Source organism: Orycteropus afer, unplaced genomic scaffold (assembly GCF_000298275.1).
Source record: "Orycteropus afer afer isolate SDZICR_OR568_19922 unplaced genomic scaffold, OryAfe1.0 scaffold00145, whole genome shotgun sequence".
Classification (NCBI taxonomy): Eukaryota; Metazoa; Chordata; class Mammalia; order Tubulidentata; family Orycteropodidae; genus Orycteropus; species Orycteropus afer.
The window spans coordinates 5,207,478-5,229,943 of record NW_006921732.1 but is presented as its reverse complement, the minus strand read 5'-3'; the positions used below and the strand labels follow the sequence as shown (position 1 = coordinate 5,229,943).

The 22,466-nt window shown below is 44.5% G+C and overlaps 1 protein-coding gene across 1 annotated transcript; it reads left to right on the top strand.

The window, feature by feature from the left end:
- Nucleotides 1-2,495: 2,495 nt before the first annotated feature.
- Nucleotides 2,496-22,264, top strand: ECHDC2 (enoyl-CoA hydratase domain containing 2). The gene is made up of 9 exons (XM_007945909.2): nucleotides 2,496-2,586; nucleotides 10,144-10,211; nucleotides 10,282-10,369; nucleotides 11,841-11,927; nucleotides 15,556-15,612; nucleotides 15,815-16,002; nucleotides 20,477-20,527; nucleotides 21,199-21,246; nucleotides 22,187-22,264. Exons 2-9 carry the CDS (start codon nucleotides 10,161-10,163, stop codon nucleotides 22,262-22,264), a joined length of 648 nt encoding a protein of 215 aa, XP_007944100.2. The 5' UTR covers nucleotides 2,496-2,586; nucleotides 10,144-10,160.
- The last annotated feature ends 202 nt before the right edge of the window (nucleotides 22,265-22,466 follow it).

Sequence of the window (22,466 nt, the reverse complement as noted above, 5' to 3'; positions counted from 1 at the left end):
CGATTGTAGAACCAAGCAACGTGAATTCTTTGACAACCTCAATCTTCTCTCCATTTATTGTGATGCTGCTCATTGGTCCAGTTGTGAGGATTTTTGTTATCTTTATATTGAGATGTAATTCATGCTGCATACTGGATAACACAGGAAATACCAAAAGAAGATGGACACAATACACAGAGTCATCATACCAAAAAGAATTCATCGACAGCCATTTCAGGAGGTAGCATAGGATCAAGAACCGATGGTATTGAAGAAAGAAATCCAAGCTACGCTGAAGGAATTGGCAGAAAACAAGGCCCCAGGAATTGACGGAATACCCATTGAGATGTTTCAACAAACAGATGCAACACCAGAAGCACTCACTTGTGTATGCTGAGAAATTTGGAAGATAGCTACCTGGCCAGCCGACTGGAAGAGATCCCTATTTGTGCCCATTCCAAAGAAAAGTGATCCAATAGAATGTGGAAATTAGTGAACACTATTATCAACAGCACAATGCAAAAATGCAATGCACTGCCATCGAGTCAGATCTGACTCACAGCGACTCCCTCCTTCGGTTTCCGAGGCAGTATCACTGTGGAAGTAGATTGCCCAACCACACAAGTAAAATTTTGCTGAAGGTAATTCAAAATGGTTACAGCAGTACACCAACAGGGAATTGTCAGAAATTCAAGGCGTGTTCAGAACAGGATGTGAAACGATGGATATTAGTACTGATATCAGGTGGATCCCAACTAAAAACAGAGAATACTAGAAAGATGTTTGTGTTTTATTCACTATGCAAATGACTTCGACTGTGTGGATCATAACAAATTATGGATATCATTGCCAAGAATGGGAATTCCAGAAGACTTAATTGTGCTCATGAGGAACCTGTACATAGAACAAAAGGTAGTTATTCAAACAGAACAAGGGGATACTGCATGGTTTAAAATCGGGAAGGGTGTGTACCAGGGTTGTATCCTTTCACCACACTTATTCAATTTGTATGTTGAGCAGATTATCCAAGAAGATGGACTATATGAAGAATGTGGCATCAGGACTGGAGGAAGATTCATTAACAACCTGTGATATGCAAATGACACAACCTTGTTTTCTGAAAGTGAAGAGGACTTGAAGTACTTATTGATGAAGATCAAAGAATATACGTCAACAGAAAGAAAACAAAAATCTTCACAACTGGATCAATAAACAACATCATGATAAATGGAAAGAAGATTGAAATTGTCAAGGATTATTTCCTTTTACTTGGATCCACAATCAACACCCCTGGAAGCAAACCAAAAGACCAAATCCACTGCCATCAAGTCAATTCTGATTCACAGTGACCCTGTAGGACACAGTAGAACTGTCTCATAGGGTTTCCAAGGCTGCACATTTTTACAGAAGCAGACTGCTTTATCTTTCTCCTGCAGAGAAACAGCCAGCTAGTGGGTTGGAACACCAACCTTTTAGTTAGCAGCCAAAAGCTTTAATCACTGCACTGCCAGAGCTCCTTAACCATAGAAGCGGCAGTCAAACAGATATATTGCATGGGGCAAACCTGGTGCAAAGACTTCTTTAAAGTGTTAAGAAGTAAAGGTGTCACTTTGAAGACTAAGGTGAGTCTGACCCAAGCCATGGTATTTTCAGTTACCTCATATGCTTGAGAAAGCTGCATAATGAGTAATGAAGACAGAAGAGGAATTGATGCCTTTAAATAATGGTGTTGGCAAAGAATATAGACTATTCTTCATCATCATGTACTGCCAGAAAAACAAACAAATCTGTCTTGGAAGAAGTAGAGGGAGAATGCCCCTTCCTCAGAAGCAAACAGGATGATGAGACTTTGTCTCACCTACTTTGGACATGTTATTAGGAGGAACCAGTCCCTGGAGAAGGATATCATGCTTGGTAAGACCCTCAATGAGATGGCTTGACATAGTGACTGTAACAATGGGCACAAACGTAGCAAAGACTGTGAGGGTAGTGTAGGACCAGGCAGTGTTTCATTCTGTTGGAATTCACTCATTCACTGAGTTGGCACCGACTGGACAGCATCTAACAACATAACTGCCTCCTACGGTTTTTTGGTCTGTAATCTTTATGGCAGGCGATCACCAGATTTTTCTCTGTACACTGGCCTTGAACCCAGTCCAACTTTTGGGTTAGCAGCTTTTGGTGCTGCTACCTTTTCGGTGGGTTTGAACCAACGGCCTTTCGGTTAGCAGCTGAGCGTGTGACCATCGCGCCACCAGAGCTCTTTTAGGCACTATTTACAATCCTCATTTTAAAGATTAAAATACTGACGTTTAGAGGTTGACAGTCTACCCTCAGGTTTAAGAGGTTTAGGCAGCCGCGTGGCGGGTCTGCCCATAGGGGGAGCAATTTTGAAGACCCTGCGGAGTTGCAGGTCTTCAGCCGGAAAGGAGGCACCTGAGGGGCCAAACGGCGCCTTCCCGACCTACACCCGGATGCTGCGCGCCCTGCCCCGCGTCCCATGGCCCCAGCGCCCCTGGAAGCCCTTTCTTGCCCGCGGATGGGCTTCCGACGGGGCGACCGGGGGACCCGAGATTCAAGTGCGCGCCCTGGCGGGACCCGACCAAGGTGAGTATGCTGTCCGAGGAGCGACCCGGAGGTGGCTGGGGCGTGCTGCGCCAGGTCCGGGCCGGACCGAGAAAGGGCAGCCGGGCGCGCAGTGCGTTTGAGGATTCGTTCCAAATCCCCTGTCCCTATTTCCTGCCTTCCCCGCCCCAGCCCCACCTCACCCCCACCGCAGCTTCCAAATCTGCCACAAGGCCTGGTGGTGGGTGAGTTACTTTATTGGCTGCGAGCCTAATCGGTATGTAACCTTATATTAATATGGGCCTCCCCATCCCCTATTTGGTGTCCTCCGACTGGTGGAAGCTAAGAAGAGTCGCGCTGGGGAAAGACTTGGCACCTGCGAAACTGAGACATAAGACTTAAAATGGCGGAGTTCCTAGAGGAAGAGTGTACACTACCCCCACTCCCTGGTTCCGCCAGAGTCCCGGGGGCGGAGGCGGCGGAGCCAATCCCGCTCAGGAGACGGCGGGGAGGGAAGAGGAAAGGAGGTGAAGGGTTGAAAGAAGCAGGAGGAACGTGTTTTCCGTTAGGAATGCAAGGTCAGCGGACGGTCGAAAGTTACGGTGGCGTAGTGCTTAACCAAAACTGACTGCCAACCAGAAGGCTGGCGGTTCAAACCCACCAGCCACTCCTGGGAAGGACGGTATTACTTCCGTAGTGATACAGCCTCAGAAACCCAAGGAGGGGTCTTTATGATCGGACTCGACTCTACGGCAGTGAGGTTCTTTTTTTTTGATTCAAGCAGGAAAGTTCAAATGTCAGTGGCAAAAAGTCCCACAGTTTGTGCGTTGTTTTGAATTTCAGGTAGTACCTTCTGTGGTATTAAATTACAGTCTTCAGTTTACTGCATGTAACCATCGTTGGTCAGGGCGACGCCTCTCTCTGGTCTTTGCTTTCCCCCTAGTCCCATACCCTCTTCCTGTATTTGATGTAGGTTGTTTTAAGGTACATAAATAGCGTATTCATCCCCCACACACACACCACACCAAGTTTTGAAGATGTACTTCCAGCTGTTGCATACTGTTCCCTCGTGTGCATCCACTACTTTGGATGGACGCCCGTGGTCTCCAGCATCCTGCTACACCACCTGATGAGAATTTATGTGACCATGTGGTGCTGCTGTTATATTGTTAGGTGCCGTCCAGTTTGCTCCGACTCATAGCAACTCCAGCAGAAGGAAACACTTCCCCCATCCTACACCATTCTCACAATCCTTGCTATGCTTGAGCTCATCCTTGCAGCAACTGTGTCAATCCATTTTGTTAAGAATCTTCCTCTTTTTCCCTGACCCTCTACCAAGCATCCTTTACTAGGGAGTAGCCCCTTCTGATAAGACCAAAGTAGGTGAGACCAAGTCTGGCCATTCCCCTTCCAAGGAGCATTCCGGCTGCACTTTTTCCAGGACAGATTTGTTCCTTTTGGCAGTCCATGGTATTTTCAGTATTCTTCACCAACACCACTTTTTCGGTCTTCTTTATTCATTGTCCAGCTTTCACATGCATTTGAAGCAACTGAAAATACCAGGCTTGGGTTAGGTGAACCTTAATCTTCAAAGTGATTTCTTTGCTTCTTCACACGTTAAAGGGGTCTTTTGCAGCAGATTTCCCCAGTGCAACAAAAAAGAAGTCTGACTTTTTTTTCCCCCCATCACATCTGATTTCTTGACTACTGTTTCCATGGGTGTTTATTCTGGATCCAAGTAAAATGAAATCTTTGACAACTTCAATCTTTTCTATATTTATTGCTATGTTGCATATTGGTCCAGTTGTGAGGATTTTTGTTTTCTTTATGTTGAGGTGTAATTCATACGGAAGACTGTAGTCTATGATCTGCATCAAGAAGTGCTTCAAATCATCTTCACTTTCAGCAAGAAAGGTTGTGTCATCTGCATAGTGTGTTGTTAATGAGTTTTCCTCCAGTCCTGATACCATGTTGTTCTTCATATAATGCAGCTTCTTGGATTATTTGCTCAGCATACAGATTGAATAAGTGTGGTGAAAGGACACAGTCCTGAAGCACACCCTTCCTGATTTTAAACCATGAAGTATCCCCTTCTTCTGTTTGGTCTATGTACAGGGTCCTCATGAGCACAATGAAGTGTTCTGGAGTTCCCATTCTTCTCAATGTAACCTATAATTTGTTGTGATCCACACAATCTAATGCCTTTGCATAGTCAATAAGACACAAGTTATCTTTCTGGTATTCTTTGCTTTCACCCAAGATCCATCCATATCCTCTTCTGAATCCAGCTTGAATTTCTGGAAGTTCCCTGTCAATCATTTTTTGATTATCTTCAATATTTTACTTGTGTGTGATATTAATGATCTTGTTTGATAATTTCCACATGCTGTTGGATCACCTTTCTTGGAATGTGCACATATACCTAGCTCTTCCAGTCAGTTGGCCAGGTAGCTGTATTTCAGATTTCTTGGCATAAATGAGTTAGCACCTCTAGGGCTGCATCCATGTTTTGAAACACTTCAGTGGGTATTCCTTCAGTTCCTGGAGACTTGTTTTTCACTGATTCCTGCAGTCAGCTTGGACTTCTTCCTTCAGTACCATTGGTTCTTGATCATATGCTACCTCCTTAAATAGTTGAATGTCAACCAATTCTTTTTGGTACAGTGACTCTGTGTATACCTCCCATCTTCTTTTGATGCTTCCTGCATCATTCAATATTTTGCCCACAGAATCCTTCAATATTACAACTTGAGCTTTCAGTTTTTCCTTTAGTTCTTTTAGCTTGAGAAATGCTGAGTGTGTCCTTCCGTTTTTCTAACTCCAGGTCTTTGCACACTTCATTGTAATATTTTGTCTTCTTGAGCCATCCTTTAAAATCTGTTCAGCTCTTTTATTTCATCAGTTCTTCCATTTGCTTTAGCTATTCTATGTTCAAGACCAAGTTTCAGAGTCACTTCTGACATTCATTTTAGTCTTTTTTTCTTTTCCTGTCTTTTTAATGACCTTTTGTTTTCTTCATATATGATGTTCTTGATGTCATGGCACAACTCGTCTTATCTTTGGTCATTGGTGTTCAGTTCATCAAATTTGTGCTTCAGATGGTCTCTAAATTCAAGTAGGATATAGTCAAGGTGGATTTTTTGGCTCTTGTTTTAATTTTCTTCAGCTTCAACTTGAACTTCCATATGAGCAGTTAATGGTCACTTCCACAGTCAGCTCCTGGCCTTGTTTTTGACTGATGATATTGAACTTCTCCATTGCCTTTTTCCACAGATGTAGTTGATCTGATTTCTGTGTAGTCCATCTGGCAAAGTCTACGTGTATAGCTGTCATTTATGTTGTTGTAAAAGGTATTTGCAACGAATAAGTTGTTGGTCTTGCAAACTTCTGTCCTGTGATCTATAGTGTTATTTCTATCACCAGTGCCATATTTTCCAACTGATTCTTCGTTTCCAACTTTTGCATTCCAATCACCAGTAATAATACATCTTGATTGCATGTTTGAACAACTTCAGACTGCAGAAGTTGGTAAAAATCTTCAATTTCTTCATCTTTGGCATTAGTGGTTGGTATGTAAATTTGAATAATAGTTGTATTAACTGGTCTTCCTTAGGCATATGGAAGTACAGCACTGTACTTCAGGACAGATCTTGGAACGTTCTTTTTGATAATGAATGTAAAGTCATTCCTCTTCAATTTGTCATTCCCTGCATAGTAGACCATATGCTTGTCTGATTCAAAATGGCCAATACCCAGTCCCTTTCAGCTCACTAATGCCTAAGATATCAATTTTTTTAAATATAATTTATTACAGTGAAATACACAAAACTAAAGTGACATGGGTCAATGCACTTTTTTTTTCCCCAGTGTTCTCTCTCTTCCGCTCCTATCCCTGGTAACTAACATAAAGAAAGTTTCCTTACATATATAAACCTTTCCTTGACTTTTTACAATAATGAACTAATACTATATTTGTCTGTGACTTATAGGATATTGATCTTTATGTATTCCATTTCATTTTTGACAACTTGGGCAATTTTCCTAGATTCATACTTTGTACATTCCACATTCTGATTGTTAATGAATGTTTATAGCCATTTCTCCCATTTTGAGTCATGCCCCATCAGTAAATGAAGGTCCTGAAAGCTTTACTCCATTCATGTCATGGAACTCTACTTTGAGGAGGCAGCTTTTCCCCAGACATATTTTGACTGCCTTCTGACCTGAGGGGCTCATCTTCTGGCATTATGTCAGTGTTTCATGGTTATTCATAAAGTTTTCCAGTAATTTATCAGACATGTGGGATTACTGGGCCTTAAATAACATCCCATACCCTCATACTTAGTTTGCTGCCAATTTCAACAGCACTCACACTGAGAAAGCTATCATTCTCCTGACTTTACTAGGAAACTGAGGCACAAAGAAGTTAAGTAATTTGACCCAAAACCCACAGTTAGTAAGTGGCAGAGTCAGGATTTGAACCAGTTCTGATTTCAAAGCCTGTGTACTTAACCACTGGTCAATATTGCCCTTTTCAGTTGTTAAAAATAATCAAAACTGAATGAAATTTAAACATAGGTTTACTTTCAATAGTTACTCTGTATCCATATAGGGAGTGTTTTGTGCAGCTCTGACAGGAATATACCACAGATGGGCTGCTTGAACAAACAGGAGCTTATTCTCTTACAATTTTGGAGGTGGTGGTTGTTGTTATGTGCCATCGAGTCGGCTCCGACTCATAGCGGCCCCTCCTTGGGTTTTCAAGGCAGTATCACTACGGAAGTAGATTGCCCAACCTTCCTTCCGAAGGAAATCTGAATTCCAGGTGCCAGGCTCTAGGGGCTGGGTGAAAGCCCCTTGACCTTGGGCTTCAGCTCTGCCTCTTGCTCCTGGCCCACTGAAGCTGGAGGCATCTCTTCACTCAGGCAGCTGCTGACTGATGAGGCTGACAAACCCAGGGTCGACAAGTGAAAAGGCACGGTCTGGTATTACCAAACCACACAGCAGGCCATGAATTCAAGTCCATTAAAAGTTCTAAGATCGGCAGGGCAACATGGGAGGCTGCTGAATAATGACTCAGCTACATGCAGGGTTCAAGCGTGCCACCAGCTGGAGACCTTCCTCAAAGTTGCTTCTTATATACAGGAAGCAGACCACACCCCTAAAGCAGCTACTCAGCTGCTCCAGTAGATTCCACCATGGAGTTAATTACCGATCTCACCATGGGGAATAACTACATCCAGCTGCCCAGCCACTCATCCAGGCCCAGTCAAGTTGACGTACAATGTTAACTACCACAGGGAGACCATTTGGATTCCGGAAAAAGCAAATGGCTCAAGGAAGTTAAGTACACTGAAGCTTACAAAGAAAAAGAATTGACTCAACAGCAGTGGGTTCAATTTTGAGTGGTTTATTCTGCTAGAGGGAGATAAAAGGAGGAAAAAAGATTAAAGAGAGTTATTCAGTGAGAAAAGAAAGACAAGAGGAAACAGGAAAATTTCTGTCAATCTCAGAAAATCATGACTGCATTAGTTTTTTTGTTGCTGTAATTACAAATTACTATAACTTTCCTGCTTAAAACACCACACATTTATTAGCTTACAACTTCTGTAGGTCAAAAGTCTGGGGAAAGCTTAGCTGGGTTCTCTGCTTCAGGTTCTTACCACGCTATCATTTAGGTGTTGGCTGGGGCCGTGGTCTCATCAAAGGCTTGACTAAGGAAAGATCTGCTTCCAAGCCCCTCAGGTTGTTGGCAGAATTCATCTACTTGTGGTTGTAGGACTGAGGTGTTTTCTTGCTAACTGTTGGCGGGGGCTATTCTGAACTTCCAGAGGCCATCCCCAGTTCTGTGCTAGGTGGTCCTCTCTAAAGATTCTCTCACAACATAGCAGCATAATTTTTGAAAGGGAGCAATGGAGGGAGAGTTTCTCTAGTGTGTACTAGCAAGATGGTGCCTTATACATAGCGTAATCTAACCACAGAAGTGACATCCTATCACCTTTTGGAGCATGTCAGTCAAGATGTCAACTGGGCAGGTGGCTATGCAGGCCTGGATCACTGAGGAAAGCTTTAGGCTGGCCAGGATGCGGGGAAGTCATGGGTGTACAGGAAGCAAGTGGGTGTGGGAGGGTTCTGAGAAGGGGTAGATCAGCAAGCACAGGCCCCTTCTGATTTTCCTGCCTGGTCTCACACTGTTCTCTGCTTCAAGTTCCGTAAGGCACCCACCTGCTCTGCAACACTCACAGTCCTCATCTGGGCTGCTCCCTCTGCCTGAACCGGGCTTCTCTGCCTGACCCCTCCGCTCACCCCCAACACACACACACACACACATACACTCACACTCTGCCTCCCAATGCCTACTCATCCCTGTTCTCAGCTTAAACGTCACTTCTTCCTCCAGGAAGTTGCCACACACCTCCCACACTAGGATCTTCCTCTGCCTGTTACATTGCTGTGAGCTGCCATCTCGCTAGCCCCTGACTCTGGTGGCTCATGCCCCATAGCACTAAATGCTGCCTGGTCCTGCACCATCCCCATGATCGGTTATGAATCAGACCACCATGATCCATAGGATTTTCAGTGACTGGTTTTCAGAAGCAGATCACCAGACCTTTCTTCCTAGTCTGTCTTAAGTCTGAAAGCTCTGCTGAAACCTGCTCAGCATCCTAGCAACATACAGGCTTCCGCTGACAGCTGGGTGGTGGCTGCACATGAGGTGTGTTGGTAAGAATTCTACCACTGATCGAGCACTGCCCCACCCCTGCCCATTTTATATCCCCTTAACTCCTGGTCCTTTTTCTCCATATTCTCACCACAAATAATGATTTGTTTATGTCTATTATCCCTGTTAAGAGTGTAGGCTCTCTGAGGACACCGGCTGGGTCTGCCCTGATCTGTGGAATCTCACTGTCTAGTACAAAGGCCCCCATGTGCTAAATATGTACGTCTGTCTACAAATAAATGAGTAAAGAGAGCCTGGATTGGGCCTTGAGGAATTTCAGCATTTAAAAAATTGGGTGGAAGAGAACCCAAGAAAGGAGTGCAGAAGTGTCACCTGAGAAGTAGGAGGAAGGCCAGGAGAACATAGGGCCACAAAAGCCAAGGTAGAGAATGTTCGAGAGCAGCGTGCATGTGGTCAGCAGTGCTGATTGCTGCTGAGAGGCTGGGATGAGGGTGGAAACAGGGCCCTTGCTTAGTGGTTATTGTACCATTGGTCACTTTGGTGAGAACATTTGCTGATGAATGATGGGGGTGGAAGCTAGATTGGAGGTTTAAAGTGAAGCAAATGACTAAACAAGTAAATAAAACTTTTTCAAGACACTTGGCTTTTCCGGGTGAAAGGACAGAACATGAGTCTGTCTGAGCCTTGAGCCTAATGGATTCAGTCATCAGTTTCCTGACAGAGGACCATGCCAACCTGCCTCATGAGTTTGCAAGCAGCAAAATGGAAAATTGAGGCCAAGGGGGATGTGATGGGCCCCAAGTCACACTGCTCATGAAGGGCAGAGGCTGTCCCAACCCTGGCCTTCTGCCTCCTGGCCCCAGTGCAGGAGTAAGCAGGGCTGGCTGGCACACTCAAGGCTGTGTTCTCCCCCACAGGAATCACTGAGATTCTGATGAACAGACCACGAGCCCGAAATGCCCTGGGGAATGTCTTGGTCGGTGAGGTAAGAGAAGGTAGGCACCAGGGTGGGACAGTGCAGGACTGGCAGGATCTGAGAAGAGTCTCCCATCCAGCTGCTGGAAGCTCTGGCCTGTCTGCGGCAGGACCAACAGGTGCGTGTCTTGCTCTTCAGAAGTGGCGTGAAGGGTGTGTTCTGTGCAGGTGGGTACCCTCCCTCCTCCCCCTCTCCTAGGCTCTGCCAGGCCCACCATCCTGCAGGGGCAGGGGGAGCCCTTTTAGGTCAGTTCCAGGATGTTGTTGTTGTTGTTATGTGCCGTCGAGTCGGCCCCGACTCATAGCGACCCCTCCTTGGGTTTCCGAGGCAGTATCACTACGGAAGTAGGATTGCCCAACCTTCCTTCCGAGGAGTGGCTGGTGTGTTTGAACCGCCAGCCTTCTGGTTAGCAGTCAAGTGCCTTAGCCACTATGCTACCAGAGCTCCTCCAGTTCCAGGATAGGACTCATTATTCCCATTTTACAGATATGAAATCAAAGACTCAGAGAGGTAAGATTATTTGCCCAGGATCACAGAGTTAGTGCAAGGTAGATCAGAATGTGAACTTGGCCAACATAATCCTCACATCCTTGTAGTTCTTTCCACTACATCATGATCTATTCTGATCCTTCATTCAGCCTTGAGGAAACTGAGTCCAAAGAGGCCCACAAGGTCAGTGGTCAAGATGGGACTCCATGCCCACTCTCAGGACCTCAGTCTCTACTGCCAGAGCTCTCCTCTATCCTTGAGTCATTGGTCCTCACAAAGGACAAGCACCATGAACTCTGTTTCAAAGATAGGAAATACCTCATCCTAAGGCAGTAACATGAAACAAGTTCATTAGAGCTGAGCTAGACCCCGGGTACATGGTTGGGGAGGAGGCACAAGGGTTTCTAGAGAGGTGGGAGGAGCCTGTGAGGGGATGGAAGGAATGTGATTCAAAGCTGTCAGGATTAGGGTGCCCAGTTTGGGATCTGTTCTGACAGTACAAGTGAGGAGACCAGGGGCCTGACCCAGCTGCCCTGGCTGAGGGCCTCACCCGCCCTGGCCTCTAGTTAGAGGTTCCATCTCTGTCTAACCTTCCTCTGTCAAGGCAACTTCATGTCCCTTATAAGACCCACTCCTTGCTATTCCTCATTCCAGGGAAGGAGGGTGGCTGTTGGAGGCCTGGACCTGCCCTTAACTTGCTCTAGAATTCTAGGCTAGTCTCTGGCCCTCTCTGGGTCTGTTTCCCCCTGACACTGAACAGGCTGGAACAAATCAGACTTCCAAACTCTCTCTCAGTTCTGACCTAAATTCTAGGATTTGGAGAGTCCACACTCACCCTCTACTCTTGCCCCAACCCCTGCCATCTGGCCTTCCAGCAACCCTACCATGGTCACTCCTCTCCTCAACGTCTTTGTCCCCCTCTATGACACTACATCTCAATTCTTGTTTTGTGTGACCTCTCAGCCTTCTCAGACCCCACGGTTCTCTCCCTTTTTGACCTTTTTCTTCTGCTTCCTTGTCCTCTCTTTCCTGTGTTTCTCCTTCCTCTCTGGCTGTTCCTCAAGTCTGTTTTGCTGGATCCTTTAACAGCCTAGGATTTGGCAGCCAGTCATTTCCCAAGAACTGTCATAATCCCCTGAACATCTGCAGGTGCAGACCTGAAGGAACGGGAGCAGATGAGTGAGGCAGAGGTGGAGGTCTTTGTCCAGAGGCTCCGAGGCCTGATGAATGACATTGGTGAGGGCACTGGGGTGGCATGTGGGAGGGCGTTGCTGCCAATCCTAGCTCCACCCTACCCCCATCCTCCACTTTAAACTTTTTTTTTTTTTAAACCTTCCTTTTCACCCAAGTTAGTGTCTCCTCTCTAGTTAGTGATTTTACCCTGCTTTCCCCACCCCCTGGTGACTATCAAAGAGATTTCCTTTTATGTGAAACCCTTTTCTTGACTTTTTACAACAGTGGTCTCATATACTGTTTGTCCTTTTGTGACTGACCAATTTCACTCAGCATAATGGCCTCTAAGTTCATCTGTGTTACGAGATGTTGTGCAAATTCATCATTGTTCTTTAACGTTGCATAGTATTACATTGTTTGTATGTACCGTAGTCTGTTGATTCATTTCCTGTTGATGGGCATTTAGATCGTTTCCATCTTTTTGTTATTGTGAATAATACTGTGATGAACATGGGTGTGCATGTATCTATTCGTCTCTTATTTCTCTAGGATATATACCTAGTAGTGGAATTGCTGGTTCAAATGGTATTTCTATTTCCAGCATTTTTTTTTTTTTAAAGAAAAACGCCATATCGTTTTCCACAGTGGTTGTACCATTTTACGTTCAGTCCCACCAGCAGTGTATGAGGGGTCTAGTCTCTTCACACTCTCGCCAGAATTTTTTTTTTTTAACTCTGCTATTAGTAAGAACTGGAGGAGCTCTGGTAGCATAGTGCCTAAGGCACTCGACTGCTAACCAGAGGCTGGCGGTTCAAACCCATCAGCCACTCCTCAGAAGGAAGGTTGGGCAATCTACTTCCGTAGTGATACTGCCTCGGAAACCCAAGGAGGGGTCGGAAACCCAAGGAGGGGTCGCCATGAGTCTGGGCTGACTCAAGGCATGTAACAACAACAAATTAGTGTAAGGGTGAGAAGTTACCTCATTGTTTTGATTTGCATCTCTCTAATGGCCAGCCACTCCGTGGAAGGGAGACTGGGCAGTCTATTTCCATAAAGATTTAACACCTTGGAAACCCAATGGGGGTCGCTGTAAGTTGGAATCAACTCAATGGCAATGTTTTTTTTTTTTTTTTGTTTCGAATGGGTAGTGACCAAGAGCATTTCTTTGTGTTTGTTAGCAGCCTCCATGTCTTCTTTGGTGATGTGTCTATTCGTGTCTTCTGCCCATTTTTTAATTGGACTATTTATTTTTTTGTTAAGTTATTCAAGTTTTCTATAAATTTTAGAGATCAGCCCCTTGTCCAGTAGGTTGTTGCCAAACATTTATCTCGGTCTATCATTCTTTTTACTCTGTTGGTGAAATCTTTTGAGGTGCACAGCTGTTTAATGTTTAGGTGGTCCCAGTCATCTATTTTGTCTTCTGGCGTTTGTGCATTTTATGTATGATGGTGTATTTATGTTCCTGAATTAGGAACCCTAAGTTTGTCCCTTTTTTTCTTTGCTCATCCTCCATGGTAAAGAGAGACCTTTTATATTGTGAGTTCTGTGGGGATACAGATGACTCCCAGGGAGGATGGGCACAAAGACTTCTACAAGGGGGTTGGTGATAAAAAAGGTGCAGAGGCCATTTCTTCCAGAGAAGGAGCACTGACTCCTCAACCTGTGTGTGCTGCTTGGTCTGACCCACCTGTCCTCAGGCCGTAAGACTTGCCTTCAGAGGAGCCAAGGTTTACCAAGCATGCTTTCAGGTTTCGACAAAGGCTGTTCCCTTTGCCTGGGGCACCCTTTCTTGGCTACCTGAACTTTTACTCATCTTGCAAGGCCTCTAGTGGTTTCTCCTCCAGAAAGAAAGCCTTCCTTGACCCACCCTCCAAACTTCTTTTATCACAGCACTGATAGCTCTGGGTCATCATTGCTTATTTACAGGTCTGCCTTGCCTATAAGACTGAGTGAGCCCTGTGGGGGCAAGGGCCATATGTCTAGTTCAGTTCTAAGTTCCCAGGACCTGGGACAGGGCCTGCACACAGAAGGGAGAGAAAAGAAAGGCAGGTCCCAAGGGAGGCCATTAGGAGAGGAAGCTTTAGCAGGGATCATTCCAGCTTGTCTTCCCATTCCTGTTCTACAGCTGATCCTTTCTCTGATGGGAAAACTGACTGCTAACATAACCTGGTGGAGTTACCAGGTCAGGTCCCCAAACCTGGGACCAGTGAGGCCTTCTGTCCCAACAAGAATGCCCTTCCCAACCTTAAGTCCCTGTCGTGGTTCTGCCAGGATCCGGCAGGCTGAGTCCTTCTTTGTCTCCACAGCAGCCTTTCCTACACCCACCATTGCAGCTATGGATGGGTTTGCCTTGGGTGGGGGCCTGGAGCTGGCCCTGGCTTGTGACCTCCGAGTGGCAGGTACCACAAATGGGGTGAGGTTGGCTGGGAGGTGTAAGTCTGGGGGCTATGCAAAGTTAGCTACTGCTCTTTTAACCAAGAAAAAAACTGGAGGCAGGGTGAGGACATAGAGGGTGCTCAGGCAGAAGCTGGTTCCTTCCTGGCCTGGCCAGGCCACTGATTGCTATAGTACCCCCATCACCTCTCAGTACCTGCTTCCCTCATCTCCGGGATGATTCCCCAACCTCAGAGCAATTGCTAATAGGATGGCAAAAAAAAAAAAAAAAAAAAAGCACAGAGAGGAAAGGTCAAGGAGGACAAAGATCAGTTGTTCAGCTTTCCAGTAAGTGGCTTTATCTATCATATCTTGGTCAAAGGTGAGCCACGGGAACTGTTTGTGTCCTACCTAGCCTGAGTAGGATCATTGTTCTCTGGTTCATTGGTACCAGCTAAGGTTAGCATTATTTGTACAGGGCAATTGGGCTGTGTTTGCAGAGTAGAGGGAGGTGCTTTCTACTGCCACCCTAGAAAGGACATTTGAAGATAAGCAATTCTAGGCATGGAGGTAGCTTCTGTTTACACAACATACATCAAGAGAAAATTGAATTAACCATGTGACCAGGCCCCAACTTTGCAGGCTAGGTCTCAGCCCCCACTGTGCTTCTCACCTTCCTGTATTTCAGCAAACTAATTCTTAGGGTGTTAGTAAGGACTAAGAGATCAGTGAGTGAAACCTCCCCTAAGTGGTAGTAATGGTTGTTCCCTTCTGTTCACATTGCATGGTTCAGATGGTCTGTGTTGAGGGAATCTAGAAAAGAGGTCTGTAGGGGTGGGGCAGTTAAGGAAGCCCTTTTTGAGGAAGTAGAATGTGGACTGGAACATGGAAATTTTAGGCTGAGGTAAAAAGCTGGGAGAGAGAACCATGATGGAACAAACATCATTGACACTCTAGGCCAGGCCACAGCCAGCGGTACATGTGACAGAGAATCAACCCACAAGTGGTTATTAGAGTTGCTAGAAGGAACCCTTTCCATTTTGCAAGTACTATTATATCTCATTTGATCCTTAGGAGATCTCTGAAGTAGGCAGAGGAGGGGTTTGTCTTCTTTCTACCTGTGAGGCTCAGAAAAGTCACGATCTGCCTGATAACATACACCTCTGTCAGCTAAGGGAGGTGAAGTGAAAACCTGGGCCTCCCTGAAGAAAAGTGGCTACAGGGGCAGGGTTGACCAGTAGTGGGTGGATCCTTCCCCCCAGGAACTGGCCCTGGAGGACAGGGTGGGTGGGGTCTTCACTCTGTTCTGTTTAACCAGCTTCTTCGGCTGTCATGGGGCTGATCGAGACTACCCGAGGGCTCCTCCCAGGGGCAGGTAACCTTACCCACTGTATCCTTCCTTTCTCCTCTCCCTGCCCAATTTCACTCTGTCCAGGGTACTGTGTCCTGGATCCCACCCTCCCATTTTAACTCTGAAATCTGCTCCTCTGAGAGTCTTGGCTGACTTGCAGCATGGGCCTTGTCCAAGTTCATACTCCCCATGCTGATCTCCCACCCCTGATGCCCCATCCTGGCAGGAGGGACCCAGCGGCTGCCCCGCTGCCTGGGGGTGGCACTGGCGAAGGAGCTCATCTTCACTGGCCGCCGACTAAGTGGGGCGGAGGCCCAGGCGCTGGGGTTGGTGAACCACTCTGTGGCCCAGAATGAAGAAGGCAATGCAGCCTACCACCGGGCACGAGCACTGGCCCAGGAGATCCTGCCCCAGGTGCGGTGGCAGCTCAGCACCAAGGGGGAGGGCCTGTGTCATGAGCAGGAGGCACATGCGAGGAGTCCAAGGAGTCGGGGTGTTCTGTATGGTGCATTCATCTAAAAAACCAAACCCACTGCTATCGAGTTAAACTCTGACTCAGAGCAACCCTGTATGATAGAGTAGAACTGTCACATAGGGTTTGCAAGGCTCTAAATCTTTATGGAGTTAGACTGCCTCATCTTCCTCTCACGGAGAGGCTGGTGGGTTTAAACCTCCAACTTTGTGTTAGCAGCCAAATGCCTTAACCACTGTCGCACCAGAGATCCTTCACCCACAGAAATAGAAAATTAACCTTCTTTAGAGCTTTTGCATCCATTCAGCTATCCAGTAAGCAAGACTGAAATTTAATTTTGAATGGAAATGAATATTGAATTCTGAGGAACTGGAAAATGAGTTTGAAAAGCCCTGTCCAACAGAACTTTCTGTGATAATAGAATGTGCTGTATTTGTGCTGTGCAGTATGGTAGCCACACATTTACTTAATTAAAATTAAGTAAAGTAAAAAATTCAGTTTCCAGTTGTTCTAGCCACATTTCAAGTGCTTAATAGCTGTATGTGGCTAGTGGCTACATTACTGAACAGTAAGAAGCCTTAAACCCAAAGCCTGTGAAAAAGCAAAAGATTCTAAAGCAGACATAGGACTATCAGGCCAGCATTCCTACTATGCTGTATAACAGAGAAATTCTTGAAATACAACATCATATAGGACATGTTTTAAGACTCATTAATTTTTTGAAATCCTCAAACAGCCCCTAATCATAACCCCCCCAAAAGGTCTACAAATGCTTGCCAGGGAGTAGGTTCAGGCCCTGGTCTGCTACATCCTACAAGCCATCAGGGATGAAAGCTTTTAAGAGGGGTCATCCAGGATCTGGCTGGATGGGGTCTCGAAGGCCCTATATAGGTCCAGATATGAAAGCAGCTAAATGGAGCTAGTTTTGAGTAACTAATAAATCTTAGCCCTTACTTAGCACCTTCTCATCCATGGTAATAGAGCATCTCAACCCAGTTGAGTTGATTACCCGTTATATCTATAAGGAAACGGATTCAGAAGAGTTAAGGAACCTGCTCATCTATATCATACAAAGTTAAAATATAAGCTTATAGAAATTTTCACCATTTATTACTCTAATATTATTAACAAAATTAATTTGAATTAATCATGAAAATGTATTTTATTTTTTTTAAATAAAGTTTCTTTTAGGTCTCCTTCAAATAAATAACTTCACTTCTTTTGATAATTTCTTTAATTTGGGGGGGTACAGGGACTATAACTTTTTCAAATTGATAATGAGTTTGGTTTAAAAGAAATTTTTATTATTTCATTACATAAAAATGGAGAGTCTGAAGCCATCACCTGAGTAAACTGACTATTACCAGATTTATATTACACTTGTTCAGAAAGTCTCTGAACTAATACAGTCAATTAATGCAACTTCCACAGAGGGGACCTATTTAAGCTAGACTTGTTAACTGTGGGATTTGTCTTTTTGCATAAATTGAGTACTGGATAGTTAAGCTTGATCTCAAGATGATTCAGGTTTTCAGATATTCTAAAGTAAAGGTATTCTAATAGAATTACTGGTACTTCAGTACTTGAAAGTATATTTGTATACTAAAACATCAGCATATCCAAAACTAGTAGGATAGTCATTAATCCTGCAGCTGGGACCTTCTAATGCAACCTAAAAACCCAATCTTTAACTTCCAGCTGTGTTATGGGTGCTCAGGATGAAGAGGGTTTGGGATTATGTAAGCATGAGGGATGGCATAGTAGAAGGTCACTATCTAGTGGACAAAGCACCCAAACCAAGGAGTCAAATGGTACCCCGGCCTACTCAGCTCAGAAGGGATTATTGGTATACCCAAGGTCTACATCTCAATACTCCAATTTCCCCACTTAAATAGTAAATATACCTTTCCCTTTGACTGTTTTCCTATTTGAACACTAAAGGGATGGAACATGCTGTACTCAGTGTGAGCTGTTTTCAGTTCCAAGTGATATGGGAAATTATCAGTTGCACGCATATATACTTATGTATACCTCCAAAATTTGGAAACATGTGCGTGTGTTTTTACTTTTTTGATGAAAATCAATTTTTTTTGTTAAATACTTACCTATAGTAATAATAATACCTATTCATGGAAAGCAAATCAAACAGAAGACAAAGAATGGCATGAAAGTCCTATCTCCCAATAACCACCATAATCACAGGCAATCCAAGACAGTTGGCCACCCTGCTGGCCTTCATTCACCAATCTCTCTCCCCAGAGATGACCACTATTAATAGCTGGCATATTTTCAGAAATTTCCATTGCATATATATTATACATGTATACCAATATACTTAAATAATGAAGTTCCTCTTAATAAAGGTTTAGGGGACAAGGAACACACTTTTAGAGGCTAAGCTACTTATAAAAGCCATTTAAAACTTAAAAAAAAAAAACATTAAAATAGTGTAATCAAGAATTCAAAGAATAGAAAACAAAAAGTGAAGGTCTCTTTTCTCTGACCCTCTCCCAAGAGAATCAACCACTGTCAAGTTGTTACATATCCTTCTAGAGGGGGGAAAAACCCTCATTTATCAACACACTTTAAACAAATAGAATCATATAATATGCATACTAGCATGCATCTTGCTTTTTTTCACCTACTACCTTTTGGAGATTTTTGCATTTCAGCACAAACTGATCAATTTCATTCTTTGAAACAGCTGTAAACTTTTTCATTCAAGGTATGCATATGTCATTAAGAACATTTATGTTATTTCCATCTTTATGCTTTTGCAAAATAATGAGAACTTCATACAAATAGTAGCTTACTTTTGGAATACATCTATAAAAAAATTCCTATATGGAGCTGCAAGATCAAAGGGCATATGCATTTAAAATTTTGCCAGTTTTTGCCAAATTACCCTCCTGAATCATTGTACCAGTGTACGCTTCTACCAGCAATGTATGCAGGTATCTGCTTCCACAAACCTCAGCAAGTGGTGGTGATTACCAACATTTTAAATTTTTGCCACTTTGAGGTGAAAAGACACCTCTCTCTTCATTGATAGTAAAACTGAGCATCCTTCATATCTTTTGTGATTTTTTAAAAAAAATTAATTTACATCAGGTTTTCATAAATCAGAATTAGTCAGAAGAACTGCATTTTTTTTTTTTTTTCCATTTTTGCTTTGCCTTTTTATTTGTGGCACTTTTTCCAGTCTGAAGTTCTTCATGTTTATGTAGCTAGTTTTTTCATTTACGGCTTCTATGCTAACAGACTTTAAAAATCATTCTTTTTCTGGCACAGTCCTATTTATAAACACTATATGAACAATATAGGACATAAATGCTTTTCTTGCCTGGGTGAGAGTAGGGTTGGGATGCAGCGTGAGGGCTGCTGTGGCACAGGTTACCTGGAGGCAAAGATCAATGATTTAAGATTTTAAACAGCCATTGTGATGCATTGCTTCCATGTGGCTATCAACTTGCCCCTACTGGAATTTCAATCCAGGCCAGTCAGCCACCAAAGCCCAAGTTCCTAAACTTTATTATCATTTTTACCCTGTTGTTGTTGTTATGTGCCATTGAGTTGGACCCGACTCATTGCAACCCCTCCTTGGGTTTCCTATGCAGTATCACTATGGAAGTAGATTGCCCAACCTTCCTTCTGAGGTTAGCAGTCAAGTGCCTTAGGCAATTTTACCCTACTGGGGTGAAATCTGCTTGCAATGGAGGCGTGCATTTACTGAGACAAGGGTTGGGTCTTGGAGGCGGGTAAGGGAAGGGGGCAGCAGATGAATGTGACCAAATCCAGGCTTCACCACTGACTCACAGGATAAATACAGCCAAACACTTCACCAATCTGAGCTCAATTTCCTATCTATAAAATAGGTGATTAAAGACTAGAATATGGGTAGCACCATTAGATGAGACTCTGGGTGGGAAAGTACTTTGTAAACTGTTGTATGTTGTACACGTTGGAGGGATGGACTGAATGACAGGAACTCCAGATGGTCAGGACTGGGAGGGTCAGAGATCAGTCTGGCTTCCTTCATTCCAGAAAAGGAGCCTCAACTGAGAAGCAGTAGGGGAAACACTAACTGAACACAACATGTCAGTAAAGTAGCTGGTACTAGACCCAGATCTCTGCCTCCCTTTCCAAAACTCTTACCCCATAACCGAGCTATATACCTTTCTCTAGTTCAAGCCCTCTAACTGTAGTGACTTAAGGCACTTGACTGCTAACCAGAAGGCTGGTGGTTCAAACCCACCAGCTACTCTTTGGAAGGAAGGTTGTGCAATCTACTTCTGTAGTGATACTGCCTTGGAAACCCAAGGAGGGGTCGCTGAGTCGGGGCCAACTCGACAGCATGTAACAACAACTTACCAGCAGCACTGAGTCTCTTACCAACCGAGTTCTTCTTTTCCTTAGGCCCCTGTTGCTGTGCGGCTGGGCAAAGTGGCCATTGATCGAGGAATGGAGGTGAGAGGGTTCTAGGTCAGGACTTGGGTCCACCAAAGTCAGGTGGGTAGCTGGGATGTGGTGTTTTCAGTGCAGCTGTAAAGAACTCTGTCTCACAAACAGGAACTGGACTCTTGACAACCTTCTAGGATAACCTCTCTGTGTCGCAGTTTTTAAAAAAAAAAAAAAGCAGTAGCTGTCTTGTCGGATCCAACAGATGGCAACCCCATCTGTCACAGTAGAACTGTGTGTGATCCATAGGGTTTTCAGTGGCTGATTTTTGGAGGGATCACGAACCTTTCAGTTAGTAGCCGAATGTGTTGACTAGTTGTACCACCTAGGGACTCTCATACCTCAGTTTACCTACCTACAAAATGGAAGTTTGGCTACATGGTATTCCTTATACTAATTACATTTTATTCTCATTTCTCTTCGAGAGAGAAGGAAATTAAGGTTCAGAAAGGGTAAATGACTTGCACAAAGTCAAATAGGAAATGAGTTATACCCAGGTCTTTGTGGTTCTGGGCCCATATTCTTGGGTCTGTGCCAGTGGTAATAAGACCTTAGGATGCCTTAGATGGAGTTGGTCCATTCCTTCACATCAATTGCACTGCAGTAATACTGAGCTGGTTCCCAGTGGGGATGGAGGTTGGCAAGGTCAAGCTGATCAAGGGACTACTTCTTTATTACAGGTTGACATTGCTTCAGGGATGGCCATTGAAGGGATGTGCTATGCCCAGGTATGTGGCTGCTACCAGTCTATGCATGCTTGTTAGCAGAGGCTGGGCCAGAGTGGGGGGTATTGGGTCCCCCCCAACCTAAAAGTCTCTGACTCTATACCACTGTCTTCTCACAAATAACCTGGAATGGCCTGAGGGGAACTACTTCTCTCTGGAACTGTCTCCTCAACCACTGAATAGTAGTACATCCCCAGAGAATCACAGAACACACAAGTACTTGACAAGGAGGAAGAACAGGTTTTGCTGTCTTTACCCTAGTGGCTGCTGTGAAGGCCGGGATGGAGTTGGACTGTCAAAGCCTTGGTTATAGCCTACAGGCTGAATGTGTTCACTGGTGGGACTGTAAACATTACCTCTTCAGCTTAAGTCTTCCGAGTGAGTCAAAAACGCTAACCCCTATGGATTAATAAATATCCAAAATACTCCTATGTAAGGGGTCATGGGACTTAAGAGAATCTAGCCACTCCTCCGAAGGAAGATTGGGCAATCCTACTTCCGTAGTGATACTGCCTCGGAAACCCAAGGAGGGGTCACTATGAGTCGGGGCCGACTCGATGGCAAATAACAACAACAACAACAGTATAAATAAGCTATACACCAGGATTCAAACCCAGATTTCTAACTCCAAAAACTAATCTTCCTTTTTTACTGAGCAGCCTCTGATCAAACTGCTTTGAGTAATGAACTCTTTGGGGGCACGCAGGCAGACTGCAAGTAGAGGCTAATGGTGACAAGGCAGGGATGCTAGAGACATAGGCCTGGCTTCTCCAGGATATAAAAGAGCCACTTAAGTCCATATTTTTGCAGTGACCCAAGACTAGAGTCCAGAGCCCATGGAAATGCTTGGACCTTCTTTGTCATGAGCTGGCCAAACTTGAGCACGTCTCTTTTGGTCTCTGGCCCTGTTCTCCCAAAACTAATATTCTGTATGTTGTTGCAGAATATCCCAACCCGGGACCGACTGGAAGGCATGGCAGCCTTCAGGGAGAAGCGCCTCCCAAGATTTGTTGGTGAATGACCTCAATTAACCTTGTGCATGGGAGATGAATGCCTTAAGGGGCAGGACCCAGAAGGAAAATTTGCAGCAAGACTGTCCTCATTATTTCATTTCTGTGGGCTTGTTTTCTCAAAAGGAAACAAAATGTTTGACATGGTGCCTGGTACTAAAATGTGCTGACTATCCCAGCTACAGTTACCTTCATTATTCCTCACCTTGGCCA